Raw genomic sequence first — 27,155 nt, 5'->3', positions numbered from 1 at the left:
TCTCGCGGAAGCGCCTGGATTAGTGACGAAGTGGTCTCGAAGAATAAGCTTTACCGAACTAGTAATATATAAGGGTCGCTATACAAATTACTTCATTAGCGAACATACGCTAATTAGCTCTTAAAATCCCAAATGTTGCCTCTCCTCTTTAAGGAGAACGTCAATGCGACGTGCCTATTAAAAAACTATATATTATAAATCTACAATAAAAGAGTTAATATTTATCAATACAACGCTATAAAAATGATAAATTAATTAAAACACCGACATAAAAAAAAATCGCTAAAAAGTAATAAATCAATCAATTGGACCAGAAACCGTTAATAAGATCTTTCTATCAAGTACGATGAGCCATGTATGATAGAGCTACGATGCCAAAGACAGACACACAGCTTATTACACATTAGTTTATTTCTACACGTCAATAGTAAAAAAAAAACAACGACAAAATACTGGGCATAACAAAATAAAATCGTGTTTTTTAAATTTTAAAAATAATTGTCGCTTTGAGAAGTTTTTTGTAATGGCTAAAAACTAAAAACACTGCTAACCCAATATACATAAAAATTACACCAAAAGACGCAGCGCGTTTCGAAGGTTTTAATATATAAAATGATTATATAAGCAGCGGTGCTTTGCAGTTTTAGACTGTCACGTGAAAAGCCTGAATTTCATATTCTATATTTCATATAATAAAAAATCCGGCGAACTTTTATAAACATGACAAATAATCAAAAACATCTAAAAATTAATTGAACTTAAAGCGACTTACGTAATTCAGTCACGTTAAAGATTAAATTAAAATTTAATTTGGCTGACATTTTATATACATCATGGATTTAAAAAGCGTTCCTCTGTGCGGAAGCTTCATTACCATAGATAAGGGGATTGTCCCTGTTTGTTTTTTCTATCATTTTAACATCGAAACGAAACTTTTTCCTTTTCTAGAAATTAAAAAAAAATTGACCTTTACGCCATATTTTCAAAATCATTTTGTTTAACAGTTTTTTATGGCTACAAAGCCATAAAAAAAAGATAGAATTAAGGTACAAACCTTAATTCTATCTTTTTTTTCTTTGATGATTAAAGTTCCTTATTATTATTATTTTATTTATTAAACACGATATAAAGAATATTTAGTAAATAACTACAATGTATTATGTATATATATGTATCTATGGAACATTGCCTCAGGCGATTCATTAAGCCATGCCGTCTCCTTCTTTCGGCTTTCAAATCAATAATGACAAAAAGAGTCAAGAGAGTTCTCTGTTTAACTAAGCGGCTGCTAAGCTACGTTTATAAGTTAGGTCATTAGGTTATCTGTATGACTGTCTTAATGAAAATCTTTTTAATAATGAGACATATACAAAATATTGATTTATAATCAGTTATCAGTATCAAGTCAAGCGATTCATATGCCGGTACTAGGTGTGTTCGGACTTCAGAATATTTGATATATCACAGAGTAAATAAGATGAGACCATAGACAATTTAGTACTTTTTGAAGATTTGACATATTCCTCACAAACATAAATCCTATTTTCATATTTTACAAAATTCGTATGTTTTTAAATACAGTATAAAAAGCGAATGTTGTATTTAACTGTAGAGTTTTTTTTTTTTTTTTTTTTTTTATAGAAAAGGAAGGCGGACGAGCATATGGGCCACCTGATGGTAAGTGGTCACCAACGCTCTTAGACATTGGCATTGTAAGAAATGTCAACCATCGCTTACATATCCAATGCGCCACCAACCTTGGGAACTAAGATTTTATGTCCCTTGTGCCTGTAATTACACTGGCTCACTCACCCTTCAAACCGGAACACAACAATATCAAGTATTGCTGTTTTGCGGTAGAATATCTGATGAGTGGGTGGTACCTACCCAGACGAGCTTGCACAAAGCCCTACCACCAGTGGGCCCACCACTAACATGTCAACGTATAACATAGTCAATTTTCACTAAAATAAGAAACATAAAATTTTTCTGGCAGTACACAAATGGTCTTTCACATAATATACGGCAGAGCGGGAAATTAAAAAAAGGAATAATAAAAATCAAAACTTATATGTATTTAATTATCCTCCATGTAATGTAGATATGAACATAATAATATCATTTTGTTGTAATTCATATTCCAACTCCCCGTAAAGTTCCCAATCTGCATCATTTATTAAAACCAATATACCTGGTCTGACCGAGTCACCCTGAAACAAAAGCAAAAAAACATCTATAGTTTTTTAAAATAACGCAATTATTGTTTGTATTAAAAACTTGCCTATAATGAGTAATTACAAACAATTGTTTCTTTGATTGAAAGAAACAGAAAGAAAAGTCTTTTTTGCAAACAAAACCAAATAAATGGATAACTGAATATACATTAATTACTTCAGTTAAAAGTGTTCAAAATCTTATTGCTTAACTAATTACACTAAATTTTGCAATCACTCTTAATACTGGCAATAATGCTATTGTATAGGTAATTATTTTATATTCAGTAAAAATAATAATAATGTCCTCCAGACTAATTTCGGCCACGGCAGCTAATCTCAAGAGAGATTAGCCAACTATGCAGGAGAAATTATAGTGCACAAGTGTGTGTGCAAACAGAGGTGCACTCTCTATTCCCTAACTCTCATAATCCGATGGTACATCTATCCGACACGACCTGAAAGAGTTCAGATGCACGACCAACGGCTTTACGTGCTTTCCGAAGCACGGGAGTGCACACACTTCCAACTTCCAGACTCCGGGCTGCTATTGAGAATTTTCTGACAGAAAAACTCAATAAATTTTTATTGGTACGACCTGGAATTGAACCCAGGACTCCCAGGTCTGCGGCCTTCCATCAAACCACTAGACCAACGAGGCAGTCAATTATTCGCATTAGAACATGGATCAGACCACGTACAACTACGTCTTTCGTTATATATGTATAATAAGTTGAGTATAAAAATTACTTGTAAAAATAACTCTGGTCTCTCCTTTAGTAGATTGTCTTTAATCCATACTAGCAGATCTTTTATCAACCATTTTTCATGCTGGCAATCTGGAAAATACTTTTTTAAAACTGGCAATTCAACTTCTCTCTTCTTTATTTTATCAAATAATAATTCTGCCCCACCACCAAACTGAATTTGTATTTTTAATGACCCCATTTTATTTTAATTTCCTGAAATTGAAAGTACAAAGTTATAATAAGTACCAATGTATTTATGTGCTTTAGTGAGAACCAGCACTATCAATTTCAAAGATTATTATAATTCAACATTATAATAAAACTAATCAAAGTAAGCAATTTTTTTTAAGGCAGTGTCGATTATTTCATATATATAATCAAATTTTATGATACAAAAAATAGATAGTTAAAATATCTATATGAAATTAGAAAAATACAGAATAGAATAGAATTAAATAAATCACTTTTTTTTCCAGTATGGTATATGCTTTAAATATTCTGCCTATGTTAATTATAATAGAGATTTAAATAACAATATATGGAGTGTAAATATTTAACATAATATAAGCAGTTTGTGCAACGAAACTTAAAAATACGTAGTATTCTCTTTGTATAAATTTATTACATATGTGTATTAACTACTGACTACACCATTCGTTATAATTAAAAAAAAGATTATACACGGATTTTATCCGGAGTATTTATGGGAAAATATTTTAATGTTTCTGGTTAGAAATCTTTATTTCTCATTAATTAATTAATAGTAATTCACTTACATGAGAAAATACAAGTAATATAATACTCACTAAAGGCGAGTTACATGTATTACATGTAACTCGCATTTAGTGAGTGATATAACATGTGGGTAATATTTAAAAATAATGTTAAAAGTAACAAGTTAACACTTACCTTTACCTTCTTTTTCTTAATACTCTATCATATATTATTGTCTATTCTTGTTCTCTTTATTATTAATCACTATGTGCATTAATTTATAAAGTATACTTAAATAACGATAACGACTAGCGTAAATTAATACAATAGTTTGTGTACTTTAAATATAGTAAAAAATCATAATTGTATATTTATGAATATGACATCAAAACAATATAACCTATATTGTTTTGATGTCATATTCATAAAAGCATATGTCATAAAAGCTGTCACTTGCCAAAATGTCCTACATTTATGAAGTTAGTAAATTTTTTAAACATAATTATTAAAAAAAATTGTAAATAATTTTGTAGTAAAAAATTAAACACAAACAAATCATTTTAAGTACAAAAATTTATGTGGGCAATAAGCCTACTTTAAATCAAATCTTATTTTTTTAACTTACTGGTTAGGTATGTAAGTGTAGGTAGACAATTTTTTTTAATTATAGTTTACAATTTTTCTACCAAAATGTTATGACATTATTAATTTAAATAATAATTAACTGGGGTTGGTACTTTACTTTTTAAGAAATAAACATTAAAAATAGATGGTTATTTAATACATTGAATAAGGCATAGTACTCCACAAATCAATAAATGCTTACGCTAAATTTTTTATCATTTATTAATGAAAGAAACTGAGTTAATACTAATTGATTTTCATGCATTATAAAAAAAAATACATTGTTTTAAATGACTGATTGAAATCTGAATCTTTTTCGTGCATAAGTAACTAATCTGCTAATTGACCAAAGCCTGATACCAATGCATTGACCTAGCTAGTTGGGCTAACGTGTATTAGTGTCTTAAAAAAGCAAAAGACTTGTATCTAAACTCGTTAAAAAAATAAAAAAAGTATATCTGTCATCAGTCAAAGTCAAATCAATATTGTTCACAAAAATTTGAAACAAGCAAAAAAGTATACGATTTCCAAAACATAACGCAGTTTTCTTGTGAATGAAATATCTTAAGTGATACGCTAAGTTTTTCTAAATAAATTATATTATTGAGTATAACAGTTCTCGAAAGGTATTTTTCATAAAAAGTCACCAAGTTACGACGCAAAACTTAAGTAAATTATCTTGTAAAATAAAGTTTTATTTACATGTATTTCAGAAAAGAAAGTCAATACTATATTTCTTACATATTTCAGCTATGAAACCCTCAATAGACATAGACGCGCTCCGCACAGAGCATGAGTCAGATGAGCAGTGGGAAGTACGACGAAGCTTCATGCAGGAACATAAGGAGGATTTTGACGAAGAGGAACTTATTACGTTGGCGCAACTCTTTACAAATATCGAATTTTTGGGTTGCAGGTTAATATAAATTGAAAGTTAATTTGTTTATGGCAGGCAGATTCTATGGAAATTAGGTAACTGTGCAGGATTTATAATGCACAAGTGTGTGAGCAAACATAGCACTCCCATTTCTTTACTACCAATTTGATAAATTGGCAAATCCTACACAATCGAAAAAAGAAGGACGGCATTAGTTCATTTTATATTACAATAATTTTAATAATACAAATCTAACCGCTGGGCAATCTCAGCTCTGGTAAATACCAATTACATTATGAATAAATTTATTTTTTAAATAGTTATCTTAGGCGTCAGTGCTGGTATCCAGGATTAATCTTATCCTTAGTGTCCACACTCATAAAAGAAAATTTATATTTAATTTGAGGTGAAAATACGAATCTATATATAAGGCAAAGTAGGTAGATTAAAACACTTTCAATGCCATCTACCCGAATTTGTATGCAAATGTATTTCTTCCGTATGCTTCACAACTCGATTATGAATCGTAAACATGTGTACATAGCTATAGATATGACGATAATGAGCGACAAACTAATAGGGTTGCTAAACAAGCTATAAATAGAATTTACCTTTCATTCTATTAAAAACATACATGTTGTATGATTTATTCATTTTAGAAACTATGTACAGGACATTTTTGTAATATACAAAATTGAAATAAAAAGAAAGAACAAAATACATATTACAAATTTAAAGCAAAAACACACTGTCTAAAAGATTGTCCTGTGGCATTGTACCCAAGACGCTGGCACTATTGCCTCTGCACCGCTAGACTCACCCTTTAGGCTATATATAATATATAATTGACGAGCTGGTTGACGTAGTTGGTAGATACTTGCCTTTTACGCCGAAGGTTGTGGGTTCGATTCCCACCCAGGACAGACATTTGTGTGCATGAACATGTCTGTTTGTTCTGAGTCTGGGTGTAATTATCTATATAAGTATGTATTTACAAAAGAAAAGTAGTATATGTAGTATATCAGTTGTCTGGTTTCCATAGCACAAGCTTTGTATAAGCTTAACTTGGGATCAGATGGCTGTGCGTGAAAAATGTCCCAGGATATTATTATTATTATTAAATAATAAATAAAGTCATTTTATTTATTTATTTTGTTTGCAAAAAAATTATACAAGAACACAATAAATAAAAATAAAGTAATTAATTGTATGATACTAGATCCAAATACAGCATACAAATATATAAAACTAATATTATATTTTTTTCAAAATTTACGAGTGTAATTAAATAAACCTAAGATTAAATGTATAAAGTATTGAGTCCAGCATCGCAAATTAAATAGTTAAACAAAATACAGTAACAGCCTGTAAATGTCCCACTGCTATGCTAAGGCCTTCTCTGCCTTTTTTTGACGAGAAGGTTTTGGAGCTTATTCCACCATGCTGCTCCAATGCGGGGTGGTGGAATACACATGTGGCAGAATTTCAGTGAAATTAGACACCTGCAGGTTTTCTCACGATGTTTTCCTTCAATGTCAAGCACGAGATGAATTATAATATAATCACAAATTAAGCACATGAAATTTCAGTGGTGCTTGCCCGGGCTTGAACCCACGTTCATTCGGCGATGTACTCGAGTACATATGTCAAATATTTTGCGGTGTACGGCGTAATTTTAGTAAACTACATTGACAGTGAATCTTAAAAAAAATTAATGTCAATTATTTTATTGTTTCAGGTACCCAGCTCAAACGATGAAGAGGATAGCCAAGTTGGCTGAAAAAGTCTCCGCGAAATACAAGGAGAGCAGAAAGAATAAATTGAAGCGTACATTCGTTGAAGCGAGCGATGCAGCTGAAGCTAAAGCAAAAAGAACTTTTAAATAATTGTAGAGAATACTTAACAATAAAATTATCTGTAAATTTATTAATCTGTTCTCATTGTAAATTTATTCAATCCTTGGTTATGAAAAATAAAATAAATTAACTATTTGTTTTTATTTATTTATAGTTAGACATTCATTCCACCCGCGGCTTCGCTTGTTTCGTGAAGGCCTCCCCCCTGCAGTTAGGTATAAAGGCTCTTATCCTTATCCTGAAAAGGCGAGGCCTTAACATAGGTGTGGGACAAAAGGCGCTGCCCAAACGAAGATCCTTTCCCGACATGGGACACCGTTTCTGAACTGCCGCGATTGTAATTGTTGTGTTCGGTAGTAGACGGTAATGGCAATCGGACACAGTCGCCGGTTGCTACTTCTGTTCACCGCTAACAATTCGTCGCTCCTTTTCACGAGAAAATACAATAATATATATATTGGAATTATTGGCGCGAAGTGAAGACGGCGTGTGTGCATAGCGAGCTGATATCAAATATAATAAATCGTATTTAGTTTGTAATACCAACCTTACGCCGTGAGTTAGTGTGAACATTACAAACTACAGTAGTACAGTACAGTAACAGCCTGTTAATGTCCCATTGCTGGGTTTGGAGCTCATTCTACCACGCTGCTCCAATGCGGGTTGGTAGAATACACACTTGGCAGAATTTCAATGAAATTAGACACATTTTTTTTTTTTTTTTTATAGAATAGGAAGGTGGACGAGCATATGGGCCACCTGATGGTAAGTGGTCACCAAACGCCCTTAGACATTGGCATTCTAAGAAATGTCAACCATCGCTTATAGCCAATGCGCCACCAACCTTGGGAACTAAGATTTTATGTCCCTTGTGCCTGTAATTACACTGGATCACTCACCCTTCAAACCGGAACACAACAATATCAAGTATTGCTGTTTTGCGGTAGAATATCTGATGAGTGGGTGGTACCTACCCAGACGAGCTTGCACAAAGCCCTACCACCAGTAAAATGCAGATTTCCTCACGATGTCTTCCTTCACCGTCAAGCATGAGATGAATTATAAACACAAATTAAGCACATGAAAATTCAGTTTTGCTTGCCCGGGTTTGGACCCACGATCATCGGTTAAGATTCACGCGTTCTAACCACTGGGTCATCTCGGCTCACAACCTACACCGAATACTTTTTGATTGACGGTCGATACGAGTCAAGTGGACACTGGACACAAAGTGTCTACGTCTGCGCAGTTATGATTGATTTCATAATGATTATATGAAAATAAAATATTCAAACGTAGCTTGTAACTGATACAAAAGTATCCTCGTTTGTGCAGCGCGTAACAGGCTGTCGGTATAGTCTAAAAATAATATAACTAAATATATTTAAAAAAAAATCTTTATTAATTAAGTTACATATACAAATTCAATTATAAACGTTCGTATTTGCTGCGGAACTAAAGTGATCTCTTTATTTACGTCAACGTCATCAAGTGAGCTCAAGACATCATGACTGTATTCAGTTTTCTCATTACCATAGTATGCGTTAAAATTCTTAAGAAAACTCCCGTTTGTACTCCAATATAGAGGAACCCAATCTTTTAAGTTAATATTCGCTGATAAGTTTGTCTCGATCACTTTTTTTAATTTGACAGTTTTAAATAAATCTCTCAAAAACACCTTCTTAGTCTTGTTCAAAACAACGTCAATCTTTTCTAAATAGTTCTCTAAGCGCAGTAATAGTGTGCCTTTATCCCATTGTTCTAATGTCAAAATATGAATTCCAAAAGGCAATTTATTTTTTAAAGCCGAAAATTCATTCTTATAACTAATCCATTCTTTTTTAGCTGTCGTTTGAGATATTCTAGATATTATTATCTGTGGTTTTAATTCAGTCTCCTTCATAAATTTCTTCTCGAATAATCGATTTTGTTTATAATCTGCTTTCGTTAGATATAAATAGTGTGTTCCTCTAACCATGATTCCATCGTCATTTTCAGTTTCATTTAAATACGTTTGTACATCGCTATCATCTGTTAAAATTCGTCTATGAATCATTAAATCTATGGATCCGTCTTGAAGGCAAGCGCCGCCTTGAGAACGATCGTTGAAAATCGAGAAACGCAAGTTTTTCTTTATGTCTTCGATGTAAATTCTCGATGTAACCGGATAAAAATTACCTAAAATATATTTTGAATAATTAAAAAGCATTGTAGACTCAGCAACAACAACATAATAAATGAGTATAATATCTGAAATATATGAATAATCATTTAAAATCATATTTCAAGTGATTTTAATTAGGAATCATTGTTTTTTTTTTTAAATTTAACAGATCAAAACTGCGGAAACGTGTTACCGAATAACATGATGTCCAATATAAAAAAAAGTTTATTTTTGATATAATACATTGTCGCTCGAAATATTAGGATTATTAACATTCAATGTTTAAAATTAAATTGTCTAGAACTACTGTTTCATATTTATATCTCATTTAATATATTTATTTCTTTTTTTAATCTACTTTACCTGCAACTGGATCAAAATTATACGGTTCATACAACGCTCTCTTATTCCTTATTCTTTTGACCATCTGTCTTCCATTGGAATCTGTATATAAAACTCCATTGTTTTCTAAATCCGTCATATATCTTATGAAAACATCTTTGCCCAAATTATCACTGACTGGTACTGGACCAACAATCCAATCGACTTCAACCACAGGACTGTCTTTATATAACCTCAATACAAAGGAAGCGTAATCCGAATATCTGCTATGAATTTCTTGTAATATATAGCTTTTGTATATTTTCGTTTCGAAGTTGTCTATGATCGGTTCCGGTTGATTGTCCATAGGTCGAAAAATGTAAGCCCCAGGACTCCTCTTAGTAGTATTAAGTTGTATAGGATCGTCGGAGACGTAGAAATAAAATTGTAAATCTAAGGTTATGTTGACAGCATTTGAAAGATTTAAACTGGATACCTTCCGATATTCATTGAGGTTAATCTGGATGTACTAAAAATAACGAAACTTAATGTAATAGATTATATAATAACTTATCACTAGAAGAACTTTTGAAGAAATTTCTTTGTCAGTGGCTAGTTATGTTACATAAAATATATACCACAAACATAGTTACAAGAATTCAAAATAAACGACTCAAATATGCAGATCGATATTGGGCAGATAGGAATCGTGCGGGCAAGATTTTCATATTCACAAATATATTGAAGTGTCTGTTTTACTCCAAAATATTTGCGCCAGCAACCTTGAGAACTAAGAGGATATGTCCCTTTGTTTGTAATGACACTGGCTCTCTCCTTTAAGGCAGAATACAACTATACTAAGTATTGCTATTTGGCAATGCAGTAGGCGGACGAGCATAAGGGCCACCTGATGGTGAATGGTCACCTACGCCCATAGACATTGGCATTGTAAGTTAACCATCCCGTACATCGCCATTACTGGTGGTAGGGCTTTTACTGGTGGTAGGGCTTTGTGCAAGCTCGTCTGGGTAGGTACCACCCACTCATCAGATATTCTACCGCAAAACAGCAATACTTGATATTGTTGTGTTCCGGTTTGAAGGGTGAGTGAGCCAGTGTAATTACAGGCACAAGGGACATAAAATCTTAGTTCCCAAGGTTGGTGGCGCATTGGCTATAAGCGATGGTTGACATTTCTTACAATGCCAATGTCTAAGGGCGTTTGGTGACCACTTACCATCAGGTGGCCCATATGCTCGTCCTCCTTCCTATTCTATATAAAAAAAAAAAAATACACCACCAACCTTGGGAACTAAGATGTTATGTCCCTTGTGCCTGTAATTACACTGGCTCACTCACCCTTCGAACCGGAACACAACAATACCAAGTACTCCTGTTTTGTAGTAGAATGTCTGATTAGTGGGTGGTACCTACCCAGGCGAGCTTGCACAGAGCCCTACCACCAGTAAAATAATATTATTTTTTTAAATAAACCTAGAACATGCTAAAAAAGTAGTATAAATATTTGACGGAATTCGATATTCACATCACTTACACTGTAGAGACATATATCTTGATAAAATTACATATATCTTTTATATAATAAAACTAATACAAATCTGTTTTATCTAAAAATGCTCAAATCAATTATGAAAAATGCTACCAGCATTTACGATCATGATTTGAGCATTTGCCATTATCATTTCCCCATTGTATCGTTATGTCTGAGAGATAAATGAACCGGTCGCTGTCCCGTTTTCAGTTCCATTCAATATATCATAAAAGTATCAAATTGATGTAACATTAACAGCCTGCGAATGTCCCGCTGCTGGGCTAAGGCCTCCTCTCCCTTTTGAGGAGATGGTTTGGAGCTTATTCCACCACACTGCTCCAATGCGGGTTGGTAGAATACACATGTGGCATAATTTTAATGAAATTAGACACATGCAGGTTTCCTCACGATGTTTTCCTTCATCGACAAGCACGAAATGAATTATAATCACAAATTAAGCACATGAAAATTCAGTGATGCTTGCCCGGGTTTGAACCCACGATCGTCGGTTAAGATTCACGCGTTCTAACCACTAGGCCATCTCGGCTTGTTTACAAATTGTTTGTTGGCAAATTAATTCACCATACCTTATTTCTTATAAAGCTGTCACTAGATTCTTTAAAATAATATGAATCTTTGCCTACATCATTATAAAATACATTATCATCGTTTATTTTATCCTTAATCAACGTCGAATCAGTTGTAACTTCATTGTAATAAGATTTTGTTCTATCGTCACTACTTTCAGTATCCACTTCAGTTTCAGGACTGATTACGTCATTATTTTCATCGCCAATATTAATATCACTTATATTACCAAATTTTATTTTACTTGCGGAATTAATTTCATTGTAATAATTAATTTCTTCGTCGTTAAAGAACGTCTGGTTGTCCTTCGATATTTGTCTTTTGAAATATTTCCTTTGCGTGTTCCTGTTTATTTTCTTAATTAATGATTTCTTCTGTCGGAACGTGTCTGCTTCTTCTATGAAGAACGATTTGAAACCTAACGCTGGCAGTTTTGCAATGAACACCAGTTCGTTAACAGCGTTACTCTGTCTGTTAGGTATTTTCATGACGTGTTCTGGTATTTTCATGGCAACAGCTTTTACTTTAACTCCTGTAACAATTGTGATATGATTTAAGTTGAATGCTTTTATTTTTTTTAACTATTAGATGGCGTGTTTTTTCTACAAATTTGTAATGCTTATTTTGTTTTTTATTTTAGTTTTACTAAAAACGTATTATTAAGTATCTTATAGATTGGCCATTTTCAGAATAAAAAACTTAATTTTAAGTTTTAAAATCGAATTAGCATTAATTAAATGTTTATAGGTAAATAAATATTTTCCTTACTAATGCGAAATATAATCATATATACAAACAAATACGAATTTTATCGTCTCAACTGCTAAACCGAACATCGTGCAATTTTGCATACATGTTGACAGAGATATAGAAAATAATATATAGTACACATCAGCCTAACCCCCCCTCACACGGGTTAAGCCGCGGAAGGAAACTGGTTTATATATTAAGTATAAGTAAATCCTCTAATGTTGCTTAAATGAAACATGGTCGCTTTCACCCTTACTATGCTCACATAGGTAGATAGTTTTCTCTAAAATAAAACGGAACTACATACTACCACAGTAAATTAATTGGTGCCTAATCTTTGTTTTTGTTTTTTATTTTAATTTGTACATCAATTAATTTAAAAAAAGCCGAGATGGCCCAGTGGTAAGAAAGCGTGAATCTTAATCGTGGGTTCAAACCCAGGCAAGCACCACTGAATTTTCATGTGCTTAATTTGTTATTATAATTCATCTCGTGCTTGACGGTGAAGGAAAATATCGTAAGGAAACCTGCAGGTGTCGAATTTTAATGAAATTCTGCCACATGTATATTCCACCAACCCGCATTGATGCAGCGTGGTAGAATAAGCTCCAAACCCTCTTAAAAAGGCAGAGGAAGCCTGAGCCCAGCAGTGGGACATTCGCAGGCTGTTAATGTTACATCAATTCGTTACCTCTTTTCTTAATTGTGGTTGTGTTCTCCTAGTTAGTAGTCTAGTACGTATTTAGTTTGAAGTAAATGTAAAACACACGTTGGATGTACGTTATGTACAACTATTGGAGATTGGAATAAATAAATCAGTACACAATTATCGAAGACATAGATCGCTACTACATATCAACTTCTACATAGAAACTATTTAAAATAAAACCAAATAATAATTATTACCTTCTGGATCAAAAACGTCGTACATCTTATTCAAAATTGGTAATCTAACTGGCATGGTAACAGACCAAGCCAAGGGGTTGTATACAATTATCTGAAATTGCAAAGGAAATGTACTGTCGAGAAATTCTAAGTAGCAGCAAAGTCTAGAAATCAGCACTTTCGTCTGTTTTTGTTTATGAAATAGGGTGACAGGCAAACAGCCAATACGCTACCAATCTTGGATACTAAGATGTTATGTTTTGTCCCTTGTACCCCTACTTACACTCAGTCACCCACTTTTTACCACTGTTTGGTGGTAGAATATGATTTTCTTTGGAGCTGGTCTACAGACGGGCTTGCACAAAACATTACCAAGTAAAATAATATCGCAAAATATAAGTAAAATCAAAAACCAAACGTATAGTTATGATGTCGTTTCGATATAATTTTAAGTACTCACATGAAAAGTATTCTTCTCAGTGTTGGGACAAGCGGAATGATTGAAGAAACATAAGCGATACTCCATTGTTGTTGGACATTTGCGAATTTTACTGAAATTATAATATCTATCCTGTTATATAAGAAGCATTTTTTTATTACAAGTGTTTTGCTCCATGACCTATTAGAACGAGATACGATATCAGAAATAAATACCATCATCTGTAATTTGTTAGATAGTATGTACTGATAAATCGCAAATGGGTTGCTCGCTAAATCACGGGCCAGCACTGTTAATCAATATTAACTTTAATTCACTTGTTTTAATCAACTTTCCCGATTTGTTATTGATGAAAATCGAAAATCGAGAGAGATTACACAAGTAATTGGAAAAATATAGGTTTTGTCTACTTTCTCTTAAGCACAGATATGATGTTGCCAGGTACAAACTGGTAAACAGGCGTTATTAATATAGCGTGATCAGTTACTTAATTGTTTTTTTCTTTTTATGAAATTAAATTTTATTTTATTCTCTTTTTAACATTAATAGGTTGCTTTGTCATAAGTGTGTCACATCCATGATTGTCTAGATTTTAAATTTTTAAAATGTTTCAGTTAGAGCAGGGAGTAGACTGGCCCGTGGCACTCCTTTTTAAGACGGAAAGGGTACCGCTGGTTTTTTAGTAGGTATTCTGATGTTCGGGGCGCACTCGGCGCCTTGGACACCGGCAAGCCCCACATTCCCCCCCACTGTTCCCGTGGGGGAAACGAAAAATAAAAAAAGTGAGAATGACTGGCAAGGACAGCTAGTTCCTTATAAAACATCCTTAAGTTAATTAATTTACAAACGAAAACTAAAACTAGCTTTTGACTTACTTGAACGCCTCTTCTATCAATAAAGTAGACCTTTGTAACGCAAGATATAATTTCTCCGTATAAAAACTATGTACGTAAGGTCTCATAGCGCCAGAAATTATATTGTGATCTTGTGATACACCTGATAAATAAAATTATCATCAATGTTCTATAAAAACCAGTAGTGCTATTCTTTAGAACTCACTTCGGAAACCCACTCGTGAAAAGATGATAACGTACGGTGATAGGCTTTAGGCTTGATGTAGCAGCCTGTGAATGTCACACTGGGCCTCCTTTCTCTTCTTGAGGGGAAGATTTGGAACTTATTTCACCACGCTGCTCCAATTCTGGTTGGTGCTATAATACTCATGTGGCAGAATTTCAAAAAAAATTGTGGTGAAATTAGACACATGCACAAATTAAGCACATGAAATTTCAGTGGTGCTTGCCCGGATTTGAACCCACGTTCATCGGTTAATATTGACGCGTTCTAACCACTGGGGCATGTTCTTTAAATTGTATATTTATTATGGTCAATGTCGCATGTCACTTACTGACATTTCAGCGTGTTAGGTGTTCCGAGTTCGTCCTTACAGAATAGCTCTACTGAAAGTTTGTGAACGATAACATTTTACAGGCTTTACAATTACGAAACAGACTATATAAAATCAATAAAATTGATACGTCTGTTTGTGATTACAAAACAATTGCCAATTTTTTAAGTTATTACGGCTATTATTGAAACGAAAACAACCATCATTTTCATCCACCTATTTAACTACCGCTTCTACTTAATAACTTAAATATCTATAATCTATAAGCCGCGGGCAATCAAATGATATAAGGAGGAAACCATATTAGTGAAACTATAGACAATTTAGTAGTTTTTATTGATTTCACTTTTTGTATGGAATAGGAAGGCAGACGAGCATATGGGCAACCTGATGGTAAGTGGTCATCAACGCCCATAGACATTGGCATTATAAGAAATGTTAACCATCGCTTGCATCACCAATGCGCCACTAACCTTGGGAACTGAGATGTTACGTCCCTTGTACCTGTAATTACACTGGCTCACTCACTCTTCAAACAAAATACCAAGTATTGCTGTTTTGCGGTAGAATATCTGTTTAGTGGGTTGTAACTACCCAGACGAGCTTGCACAAAGCTCTACCACCAGTAACTCCATACTCCTAAACCTCAAGTTTTTAATTAAATAGTGATTTTAAAGTATTATCAATTGAATAATATTTATTTATATAGATGAATTATAAGTAGTCTTAGAATAAAAAGCTTAATTACCCATTATCCACATGAATTCTTCGAACATATCATCATTGTTCCCCAAGTTGCCCAAAACTTGTAGCTGTTTAGCCATCTGTCGATTAAATTATGAAATTGAAATTAAATTTCTTCCGTATTTTTTTAAGATACACAGTAACAGCCTGTGAATGTCCTTCTGCTGGGCTAAGGCCTCCTGTCCCTTTTTGAGGAGAAGGTTTGGAGGTTATTTCACCACTCTGCTACAATTCAGGTTGATGGAATACACATGTGGCAGAATTTCAGTGAAATTAGACACACGCAGGTTTCCTCACGATGTTTTCCTTCACCGTCAAACACGAGATGAATTATAATCACAAATTAAGCACATGAAAATTCAGTGGTGCTTGCCCAGATTCTAACCCACGATCGTCGGTTAAGATTCACGCGTTCTTACCACTAGGCCATCTCGGCTTATTTTTAAATACACATATTAAGGTCAGCATGGAAAAGGTTGTAGGAGGCTTTTGCCAATAGGCAAACAGCAGAAATAAGAACCTGCAGAAAATAAGCAAGTTTCAAATACTAGAATAAACCTAAATTTAATGTGTTAGAATATTGTATTTTTGATTTAAGATCTGAATAAATGGCTTTATTATTATTGTAAGCAAAATACTTAAGAATATATTTTTAATGCGAGCCGGATCGTAAAAAATTTTGTAAGTACACTAAAATGTTTTGTCGTCAGCACTAAAAAAGCTTAAAATCCAGTTACAAGATTAAAAAAGCCGTTTGTCTTGCGCCTTGACACTTTCTGGTTGTATCGGATTTGTCGTCTCATTGGATTATGGAATAAGGAAATAGAGAATATATCATAGTGTCGTCTACTGCTGGACATAGGCTTCTCCAATGGCACGCCACTGAGCTCGATCTTCAGCTCTCAATCTCCATCCGCTGCCACCTTGCGTATATCGCCACTCCAACTAGCTAGAGTACTTTCTACGCTACATTTGATGATGATTATAGTGCAGAATAGATTATAGTGTATCTTTTATATTTTCACTGTCTCATTAGTCTAGTGCCTAGATATAAGACAAAGAATCCGAAAAAGTTATTGGATTTTCTGTACAAAAATTTCCCAGTTTATCTCGGAGTCTGGAAGTTGGTACACTCCCATGCTGTACAGCGGGCAAAGCCGTTGATCCTGCGCCTGAACTCTTTCGTGTCGTTTGCCTGCACTTATGGCTGGTCTACCTTGAGATTGACCGCCGTTCGATTTGGTGGACATCATTATTATGCTACGCCTACGCAGTTAGCTAGTCTCTATTCAAAATAGCCGCCAAGTAAAGAATCAGTGAGAACATAATCACACATTTTATTTCATAATAATAATAATATCCTGGGACATTATTCACACAGGGCCATTTGATCCCAAACTAAGTTGAGCTAGTAAGAGCTTGTGCTATGGAAACCAGACAACTGATATACTACATATACTACTTTTCTTTTGTAAATACACACTTATATAGATAATTACACCCAGACTCAGGACAAACAGACATGATCATGCCCACAAATGTCCTGGGTGGGAAAAGAACCCACAACCTTCGGCGTGAAAGGCAAATATCTACAAACCACGCCAACCGGCCCCATTTTTTACATTTAATAGGCAAGCGTTTGACCGTTGACTTGCCTGATCTTAAGCATCGACACGGTCTAAGATGTAGCACGCTTGCCTAAAAGAAACCTGTTCACTCTGGATTTGAAGACACCAACGTTTCGCAGTGCGAATGATAAATGTGGATTCAAAGCGCTTCGTACGTAGGCGGGGAATTTCCAATGTGTACCTATGGCGCTTTGGTCGCGTTTGCCTGGCCGTTCGATAGTAAAAGGAATTAGTTCATGTAATTCTTGCGCACATTCTCCGAAATGTATCCGATAAAAGACTTTCAATTTAACTTACCTGTAAAAATATATTAGCTTCCCTGACGAAGTATTTGAAAGTTGGACGAGATGTAAACATACCAGATGAGTATGAGTATTTATCATACGCCAATGGGAAGAAGTCGTCCTGCTTTGTTTCCAGAACTGGGCTGAAATTACAAAGAAACAAATATTGTATTTTGTTTTAGGCAAGTTGACGAACAATTGGACGGGTTATATGATGATATGTGCCTGTTTACCTACACTGTTTCACTCACCTTCCAAACCCGAATATAAAAATATACTCGAGTAGAATAAGGCGCAACATAGAATATTTATGCTGAAGAACAAAAAAAAAAATATTTTTATTTAGTCAAGAACCTTCGCGGGAGTGCGCAGAATAACTCACCAAAATTTCATTATTATGGGATTAATGGCTTAGCAACGCATAGAAGACGAACAGACAAACATTAAACGCGGTGTAACAGATAATAGAGATACACCCAGACGGACTTATACAGAGCTCGTCCATTTTCTAGGGTTAATGGGTAAAAAAACTGTATATACTTTAAAGCATTAAAAAAGTATTTTTTGCGATGGTGTAATTTAATTCAAAGTCGAATTTTGATATTTGTTTTAGTGTAACGCTATTTTTTAAGAACACACCCGAAATTCAAGGCAGGGCATCGTAATGCAAAATCATGCAAAAACATGATATGGGACATTGACTTTAATAACTATAACATTCAAATGATACACGCATCAAAATAGCATATCACGTGAGTGCGCATACACACAATAGTTGTAGGTCCGTATAATTAGGTCCGTATTTACAGGACTGTTTTTATTTTATACCTATAAAACGGATCGCTATATATTTTGTGCATTCATTCGTTTCACTACATAAGTCATCGCAAAAAAAAACCTGTACGATAAAAAACTAATACAATATAACCGCTGTGTGAATGTGTGATGTTTGTTTCTAGGCAGGAGGGCTTTGTGCAAGCCCGTCCGGGTAGGTACCACCCACTCATCAGATATTTTACCGCTAAACAGCAGCAGTATTGTTGCGTTCCGGTTTGAAGGGTGAGTGAGCTAGTATAACTACAGGCATTAAGGCAAAAACATCTTAGTTCCCAAGGTATTGGATAAGAAAGGAATTGTTAATATGTCTTATATCGCGAATGCCTGCGGGCGGTGGTGACCACGACATGGCACATTTGCCAACCATAGCATAGAAAAAAATTTAGCCTAGAAGTAAGTTATTCCAAAAGCCTTATTAATTGTTATATATTATGAGTTAAAGGAATAATTTGTAATAATAAGTTTAGTATATATATATTTGATATGACATTACAACATAAAGATTTATAACAAAATACTCAACTTTTCTTTATAAACAGATTTCAAATAACACGCGGGCGTTGAATACATAACGTGAATTTTATCTCCGTTTTTATACGTCTTTTTGTTGACATAGCTGTAATTAAACAACAAATGTCATTTACATCGATACAAATAAATACAACAGCCTTTTAATTAGCCCATTGCTGGGATGAGCCGGGATGGCCCAGTGGTAGGAACGCGAGAATCTTAACTGATGATCGTGCGTTCAAACCCGGGCAAGCACCACTGAATTTTCATGTGTTTAATATATGTTATAATTCATCTCGTGATCGTGAATCATATTCCACCAACCCGCATTAGAGCTGCGTGGTGGAATAAGCTCCAAAATCTTCTCCTCAAAGAAGGAGAGGAGGCCTTAGCCTAACTGTGGGACATTCACAGGCTGTTACTGTTACTACTGGGATAAGTCCTCCTCTCCCTTTGATGCGAATATTCAGAGCTTATTCCACCACGCTGCTCTAATACTGTGGATACACATGTGACATAATTTCAGTAAAATTAGACACATGGAGGTTTCCTCACGATGTTTTCGCCGTTGAGCACGTGATGAATTATAAACACAAATTAAGCACATGATAATCAGTGGTGCTCTGGGGTTTGAACCTGTAATAATCGATTAAGATTCACATGATTCTAACCACTGGGCCATCGCTGGGACATCTATATAATTAAAGTTAATTTAATCGGCCAAATATTCGCCGAGAGTATGGAGTGAAACATACGCTAAGGAACTTTATTCCAATAAATAAAGATAAAAAATGATGCTATATAAAATAGTTATATATTAAATAGAGCCATGAGGGCTCAGTGATTAGACAACGTCAATCTTAACCGAAGACGGTTACGGGTTCAACACTGAATTTTTAAGCGCATGATTTGTGTTAATAATTCTTAAATAATACATCGCAAGGTAGCCTTCATGTTGGAATAAGCCAACCTTCTCCTTAAAAAGGGAGCCCTTAGCCCAGCAGTTCACACTTACAAGTGTCCATAAGTAAATATAAAGTGATATACTAACTCGATCAGTTTCTCAATGTTTTCAAACCATATTTTCGCGTCGAAGTACCCTAGCCTCTTGCCCATCATAACCATTACGTGGTTCGTATTATAACTTGGAGCTTGACGATATCGCATAGATTTTATGAAGAGATTTACCTGAAATTATTTATTGTTTTTGTTTTTATATATTTAAACAAGGTTATTTGTTCCTAAGGTCACTTTAATACCTGTGTTGTAGGTAACAGCTACTAAACATATGTTTTGTATACATATTTTTATACATAATAAAACCAGACTCGGGGTGGGACTCGAACCTATAAACCCGGAATGGAAGGATCACTACGAACTGCGCCAATGTCAGTCACAGCATATTTATTGATGTTAAAAAAGAGGCGAACATGAAACGCACGGCCAATGTGAAACATTAGTTCTATGTTTGTTTAGTTAGCTACACACACAAGGGAGTGGACAGCTGCGGAAAGGGGACATGACGTTATAGGAGTGCCGTCATGCCGTTTGCTGTCACGGCATACGAGCCGGTCTTACCGAAAGAGCACCCAGCACCTTTCTACTCATGACTAATTAATTTCTCATTGATTGAAACCTCAAACATTAATCATTACACGCAAGAAGTCAAAGCCATTACATAAAACGGGACTTACCCGTTCATCAATATTATTGAAGGTGGTGTCAGATGTGATGAGCAGTGGATCAGCGCACATGCTGTCGAAGCAAAAGCCTGGTGGTGACCAGTAGCCGTCAAAGAGTTTGTGAGTGTAGATATCCGTTTCCGGTCCTGTAACATGATTGTTAATTAGAACTGCTCAGGACCTAATGCATACAATACAGTGTACTCTCTTTTCCCATACTCTGATTTCAATCGTGGTTTGAACCGATGATCTCGATATCTACAGCCTTCTAAGCTACTGGACTAAAGAGAAAGTCTAAAATAACACACGATGCATCGATATTATATAATATAATCCAATAAGAATAAAAAAAAATTATTCAAGTAGTATAAATGCTTTTTGGAATCGCCATGGTACTGTATTGAATTACTAAAGCTACCACCTATTTGGAATGTAGATTCTAACGAGAGGAACCGACAAGAAACTTAGCAGTTACTCGTTTCCACTATTTTAATTACAGAGTTATATCAATCGAATACAATTATTTGTTACGCTTTTAAGGCTAAACCATCGAACTGATTATGATAAAATTTGGTATAGAGCAAGCTTGAATCCCAAGGATACCATAATACCCATTCTTCCCCTCACACACAGTATTTCTATATATCCACTGCAAAACCGCTAGTAATAAAACAGTCTTACCTAAATCATCGCTACCTCGCCAAATGAATTCCAACCCCTTCCTGGCCATTCTGATAATCTCATCGTCAAAGCTTATAGGGTTTATGAACAGCCCGTCATATCCCATTTGTGCCATAAGTGATGCGTACTCCCGTGAATGACCAAATGTGTCCGCTTGCCAAGCAACTAGCGGCCGACCGCACGAGAGGAATGTGGCATTGATTTTTCTGAAAAATAATAATAAGTAGTTTTGTAACAGGTGTTGTCGCGTCGATTGTAATATCAAGTCAATCGTGTATTATTGTTTTTTTTTTGTAGTATAGTTAGATGGATGAGCATATGGAGCCTGATGGTTAGTGGTCAACAATGACCAAAGACATTGGCATTATAAGAAATGTTAACCATCGCTTACATCGCCAATGCGCCACCAACCTTGGGAACTAACCTGTTATGTCCCTTGTGCCTGTAATTACACTGGCTCACTCCCCCTTCAAACCGGAACTCATCAATTCCAAGTACATCTGTTTAGCGGTAGAATATCTAATGAGTGGATGGTACCTACCTAGGCAAGCTTGCGCAAAGCCCTGCCACCAGTGCTATTGTTATTATTTGTCTTTGGTCTTTGTGTAGATACACTAATAGTGTTAACATAGACAATTTTCAGTACGATATAGTTTTAACATATTACTAACAAATCGGACCGGAGAAAATTAAGAACCATTTGTCATGTAGGAAATGATTTTCAAACGCCTGAACAGATCTTTAAGACATAGCCAAGAACCATCACATCGGGCTTCAAACAGAAAAAACCGCATTAAAATCGGTAAATTCTAGTTTCTGTATTGTTATATAATTTGTAAACATTTTATACAAAATGCTTTGAACTGTGACGTCGTTTTGTCCAAAAACAGTTTTGGTACGCTTACAAGACTAACGCTGGGACTGCGAACTTTTTCTAATTCATTGTTAATCCTCATTTAAATATTTAAGTTACCGCGGACATTTAATATATATTAAAAATGTTTTTAATACTATAAAATTCGAATTAATACTTTGTACGTTGATATATGCTACCAAAAAAGTACCAATACGATATAGATAAAAAATTGATATTGGCAGTTAATATTCATTCGTAAGCCGTGGACAAAGTTCGATTTACGTTTAAAAAAAACCGATTCAAACTACTTTTGATATCTTTAACCTATACTAATATTATAAAAGTTAATTTCTCTGTCTGTTACGCTTTTACGTAAACGTTTTACGTTTTCTGTTACGAATACGATGTCACGCATTTTGAAAAAATTTTGTATGAAGAAAGCTTGAACCTATGAAAGGATATAGGGTAGTTTTTTATAATAACTCCTCCCCCAATGCACACATCTCTGCCCCTTACCTAAACTGCCAGCGATCCCGCATATTTTTCAAATATCACGTTTTCAAATAAAATATATAACTACTTAAAATTGTGTTAGCCGTACGTCTCATTTTCTCTATTAGTAAATTGCACCCGTGTGAAACCGTGGTTGCTAGTATGTATGTTTATACAGCAGACCTCATATATATACCTCAAAGAATAAGTATAGCTGTCGATAATTGACTGGTAATATGTAGAGGCTTCGTCTGCCATCCCCCAACCACCACCAACTATCATCAACCGACCTTGTCTAATCAGCTCGTACACCATGCGACGAACTGGAATATAATATCTTATTTCAACCTAGGCTTGTTATCCGAACACATCGCACCTGCTCACACAAAGTTGGAGGAAAAAAGAGAGAGGAATAAAGGAAAAATCAAAAATAATAATTTGAAGTCTCCGCTCCTTATTTCCTCCCGAAAAATTATCTATAAATTATAGCAAAACCGATTTCATATTAATAATATTTACATTATGAACACTTCGCTCATTAATTAGTAAAATTAAAAAGAAATCCGCTAAATTACTTCCACTTGTATACTCGCGGTTCCCCTTTGAAATGGAGGCTTGAATAAGCAGTGCAATCAGTTGCGAGACGATTACCGAAAGAGACGGTGAGTTATACTTCTGCAGACGTCAAAAAAATGGCCATAACTTTATTCCTGACTATTAACTTATTCTTAGAAATATAAGGCCTTGCTCACCAGTGTCGTGTCTTCTAGACCACCAATGAAAGAAATACGGCAGTTCACTGTCTGATAGCGTAAACCTGCAATTTAAAAATTCATGTTATTATAAAAATCATTCAACTGAAAACAGACTGAATTCATTTGTTTCCTTAAATACTGATCATGAAAATGCGCCGCTTAAACAAAAAGCAACGTTAAAAATAAAACTTACAAAGAGCCTCTTTTGAAAATAAACTCCTTTCTCACATATAAAACAAATAAGTTGCTTAGGGATAGCCCCAATTTGTAATATATATGTATATATATGTGTATATATACTTACTTTCTGTTCTCATCAGCCCACAGTTCACTTATAGTCGAATCCAAAATTTTCCTCATATTTAAATTGCTCTTATCATAAAAATCGTCAACTAAAATTATGATATTTATTACATTTCTAAATATATATAGATTACAACACCGCTTATAATAATGTAATACCTATCAACATGACAATTGGGACATATGTTCATAGATAGGTATTTTTAATGCAGAAGATTTTACTACTATAAACTATGTTGCAACTCAAAATCCGAGATGGCTCAGTGGTTAGAACGCGTAAATCTTAATGATCGTGGGTTCAGACTCTGGTAATTATTATTGAATTTTCATGTGCTTAGTTAGTGTTTATATTTCATCTGTTGCTTGACGGTGAAGGAAAACATCGTGAGGAAAACTGCATGTGTCTAATTTCACAGAAATTCTGGCACACGTGTATCCACCAACACGCTTTAGAACAGTGTGGTGGAATAAGCTGCAAACATTCTCCTCAAAAGAGGAGAGGAACATTAGCCCAGCAGTCGGGCATTTACAGACTGTTACTGGTATGTTTCAACTTGGAACTCACTACTAAATGAATTTCTCTATAGTTTAATACTGTTATAATAATTTACCGATGGTCGGACTTTGTGCAAGCTCGTATGGGCAGGTACCACCCACTCATCAGATATTCTACCGCAAAACAGCAGTACTTGGTATTGTTGTGTTCCGGTTTGAAGGGTAAGTGAGCCAGTGTAATTACAGGCACAAGAAACTTAACACCTTAATTTTCAAGGTTGTGCATTGGATATGTAAGGAACTTTTACAATTTCTCACCGTGCCAAATGTCAATGACCGTACTCACCTTTCAAACCGAAACACGAAAATACTAAGTATTGCTATATAGTGGTAGAGTATCTGTTGAGTGGTGACATGCTTGCACAAGTAATAAAAACCCATAAGCTTAATCATGATGACGACAGTATACACAGAATTTGAAAAGTTAAGTAAAGAAAAGCAGTACTCACTTCCAGTGTAGTGTCTGTCGAATGTGTTCATGTAGCCGAGCTCTGCGTGGGAGTGTGGTACGATGTGAACATTAATCCATCCATTTTTTACTGCCGGACAGCTCTAGTAGTAAATAACATGTTTTTAAATATATAAAATCAAAATAGAACGCTTTAGTGCTTGAAAGAGCTATACTTCTTCGCACCTTCGAATCGTCATTTCACAAGATAAATCTATACAAATATTATAAAGAGAGAGCGTGGATTTTCTTAGTTCAAAAAGTTCTTTCACATTATTATAGATGGATGTACTAGCGCTTGGCCCACGGCTTCGCCCGCGCCATAATCGATACAGTTAAACGGGATAATAAGCAACGCTTGATTCTCGTAGTCTTACCAAAAACCGGTTCAGGAAAAAAAGTGAGGATGCACAGCTAGTTTCATACAAAGACTATTTGGTAAAATTATACATAGTTAGTATTATAAGACTTTTTTTATATAAGTCGGGAAGGTTAATGACTCTACTCCACCTGATGGTAATTAGTAGTAGAGTGCAAACGCGACGACGGCCAGTACAGTCGGGAAGAATGTTCTGGACTAGCCGTCCCGGCCTTGCTTCTTCACGCCTTGTTTGATGGTTATAGAACGAAGGGGAGGGGAACACAAGAGTTGGTCAAAAAACCTTTTTTTTGGAAGTGCGACAAATAAAGGAGTTGCCAAATTTCTTCGTGCCCGATGGAATTGACGTCAAATTTAAGCGATGACATCAACAGACAGCACGCGTAACCTAACGAAGGAAGGGAAAAGCAGCAATTAGAGAGAAAATAATAATATCCTGGGACATTATTCACACACGGCCAACTGATCCCATACTAAGCAGAGCTTGTACTGTGGAAACGAGACAACTGATATACTACATATACTAATTTTCTTTTGTAAATACATATTTATATAGATTACACCTAGACTCAGAACAAACAGACATGTTCATGCACACAAATATCTGTCCTGGGTGGGCATCGAACCCGAAACCTTCGGCGTGAAAGGCAAATATATACCAACCACGCCAACCAGCCCATCAACGAAAGAACGACTAGACTTGACTAAAACTAAAGACTAGAGACTAATTGCGATAATAGTATAAGAATGCAATAACTTACATCGTACCCACACTTCTCCCCCAGCTGTGGTAGCGGCGTCAGCAGATATTTTATCAAAGGATCCACCATCGACACGTAATTCGAGAGACACTCCGATAAAATCAAACAAAAAAAAATCCTATCCATGTTTAATGATAATAATAACGTATTAATCTCTCACAATGAGTACTCAGAAGTGATTTATTTTAATGCCGATCGGATATTTACGTTCGATGTTTTAAAACATTGAGCATTGTGTAGTCACATTGGGAATTTTTAATTCATGTATATACAACAGGTTTTAGCCCGTGGCTTTGCATATTCAACCGTGTATTATTATTACTGTTAACCTTTAGGCTGCATATACACCAATATTCTATTAAGGTATTGACTGTCACAGAGGTTTGCCGTGTGGTGACGGCGACGAATATCACCACCCCATCTCATCCCGTGGGGGGCGTAGAAGTCGACCCGAGGGAGTATACACCAGAGAACGGGCAGCAGCGTCTCTCTGAGTACTATGACTAACTTACTGCGATCGCCAACCCGTCTGCCAAGCGTGGCGATTATGGCATATCCCCTCATGATTCGCGCAACTAAACCACGGCCCCTAGTCCCCGGCAGCCCTGCTATTCCTAGCCTTGGTAACAGCTGTGGTAACGGCGGGGCAGGGGGTGCTAAGAATCCCCGGCAGATTTCGTGTTACCAACACCGACGACCTCTGGCCCTGGCAACATATAACACGCGTACACTGCGGACCGACGAGAAGATCATCGAACTGGAGGAAGAATTGAGCAGGTTACACTGGGATATCGTCGGATTATCCGAAGTCCGAAGACAGGGGGAGGATACGATGATCCTGAAATCCGGTAACCTTCTCTATTTCCGAGAGGGCGATCAACTGTCTCAAGGTGGTGTCGGGTTCATAGTCCACAAGTACCTCGTTAACAACGTTGTGAAAATCGAGAGTGTGTTGGCTAGGGTGGCGTACCTTATACTCAAAATCACCAAGCGGTATTCTTTGAAGGTCATACAGGTATACGCGCCGACTTCGACACACTCCGACGATGATGTTGAGGTCATGTATGAGGATTTATCTAAAGCCATACATACCAACAAGA

At 35.3% G+C, this 27,155-nt stretch overlaps 3 protein-coding genes across 5 annotated transcripts; 1 reads left to right on the top strand and 2 right to left on the bottom strand.

The window, feature by feature from the left end:
• Nucleotides 1-2,054: 2,054 nt before the first annotated feature.
• On the bottom strand, nt 2,055-4,050 carry LOC126780151 (ubiquitin-related modifier 1 homolog). Of its 2 annotated transcripts, none has more exons than XM_050504423.1 (3): nt 3,872-4,050; nt 2,964-3,175; nt 2,055-2,210 (listed from the first exon to the last, which is right to left on the bottom strand). In XM_050504423.1, exons 2-3 carry the CDS (start codon nt 3,159-3,161, stop codon nt 2,082-2,084), a joined length of 327 nt encoding a protein of 108 aa, XP_050360380.1. In that variant the 5' UTR covers nt 3,162-3,175; nt 3,872-4,050; the 3' UTR covers nt 2,055-2,081. The 2 variants fall into 2 exon arrangements, with proteins under 2 accessions (XP_050360380.1, XP_050360381.1); XM_050504424.1 differs by lacking the exon at nt 3,872-4,050 and adding an exon at nt 3,739-3,771.
• Nucleotides 4,051-4,775: 725 nt separating this feature from the next.
• LOC126780153 (partner of xrn-2 protein 1-like) lies at nt 4,776-7,168 on the top strand. Of its 2 annotated transcripts, none has more exons than XM_050504426.1 (3): nt 4,776-4,926; nt 5,051-5,216; nt 6,916-7,168. In XM_050504426.1, the coding sequence occupies exons 2-3, from the start codon at nt 5,053-5,055 to the stop codon at nt 7,061-7,063; spliced, it is 312 nt and encodes a 103-aa protein (XP_050360383.1). In that variant the 5' UTR covers nt 4,776-4,926; nt 5,051-5,052; the 3' UTR covers nt 7,064-7,168. The 2 variants fall into 2 exon arrangements, with proteins under 2 accessions (XP_050360383.1, XP_050360382.1); XM_050504425.1 differs by having other exon boundaries at nt 4,777-4,969.
• A 1,154-nt stretch (nt 7,169-8,322) lies between these two features.
• Nucleotides 8,323-26,124, bottom strand: LOC126779864 (lysosomal alpha-mannosidase-like). Its single transcript, XM_050503984.1, has 18 exons — nt 26,056-26,124; nt 24,917-25,019; nt 23,914-24,001; nt 23,607-23,671; nt 23,051-23,177; nt 21,507-21,712; nt 20,838-20,971; nt 20,195-20,331; nt 19,157-19,249; nt 17,810-17,939; nt 15,889-15,964; nt 14,608-14,728; nt 13,315-13,457; nt 11,953-12,190; nt 11,658-11,838; nt 9,561-10,047; nt 8,448-9,211; nt 8,323-8,379 (listed from the first exon to the last, which is right to left on the bottom strand). Exons 1-18 carry the CDS (start codon nt 26,122-26,124, stop codon nt 8,323-8,325), a joined length of 3,219 nt encoding a protein of 1,072 aa, XP_050359941.1.
• Between the last annotated feature and the right edge of the window lie 1,031 nt (nt 26,125-27,155).

The sequence above is a fragment of the Nymphalis io genome, chromosome 30 (assembly GCF_905147045.1).
Source record: "Nymphalis io chromosome 30, ilAglIoxx1.1, whole genome shotgun sequence".
Lineage (NCBI taxonomy): Eukaryota > Metazoa > Arthropoda > Insecta > Lepidoptera > Nymphalidae > Nymphalis > Nymphalis io.
Note: the sequence above shows the minus strand (reverse complement) of the source record. Positions and strands in the feature narration are given on the sequence as shown.

Bases quoted from the DNA above. Each gene is read 5' to 3' on its own strand.
- LOC126780153 (XM_050504426.1), top strand. From the start codon at position 5,053: ATGAAACCCTCAATAGACATAGACGCGCTCCGCACAGAGCATGAGTCA. The intron at 5,217-6,915 runs GTTAATATAAAT...TTATTGTTTCAG, and splicing joins ATCGAATTTTTGGGTTGCAG to GTACCCAGCTCAAACGATGA.
- LOC126779864 (XM_050503984.1), bottom strand. From the start codon at position 26,124: ATGGTGGATCCTTTGATAAAATATCTGCTGACGCCGCTACCACAGCTG. The intron at 25,020-26,055 runs GTAAGTTATTGC...ATTTACTACTAG, and splicing joins GGGAGAAGTGTGGGTACGAT to AGCTGTCCGGCAGTAAAAAA. The intron at 23,178-23,606 runs GTGAGCAAGGCC...ATTATATTCCAG, and splicing joins GTCTAGAAGACACGACACTG to TTCGTCGCATGGTGTACGAG.
- LOC126780151 (XM_050504423.1), bottom strand. From the start codon at position 3,161: ATGGGGTCATTAAAAATACAAATTCAGTTTGGTGGTGGGGCAGAATTA. The intron at 2,211-2,963 runs GTAATTTTTATA...CTTTTGTTTCAG, and splicing joins GACCAGAGTTATTTTTACAA to GGTGACTCGGTCAGACCAGG.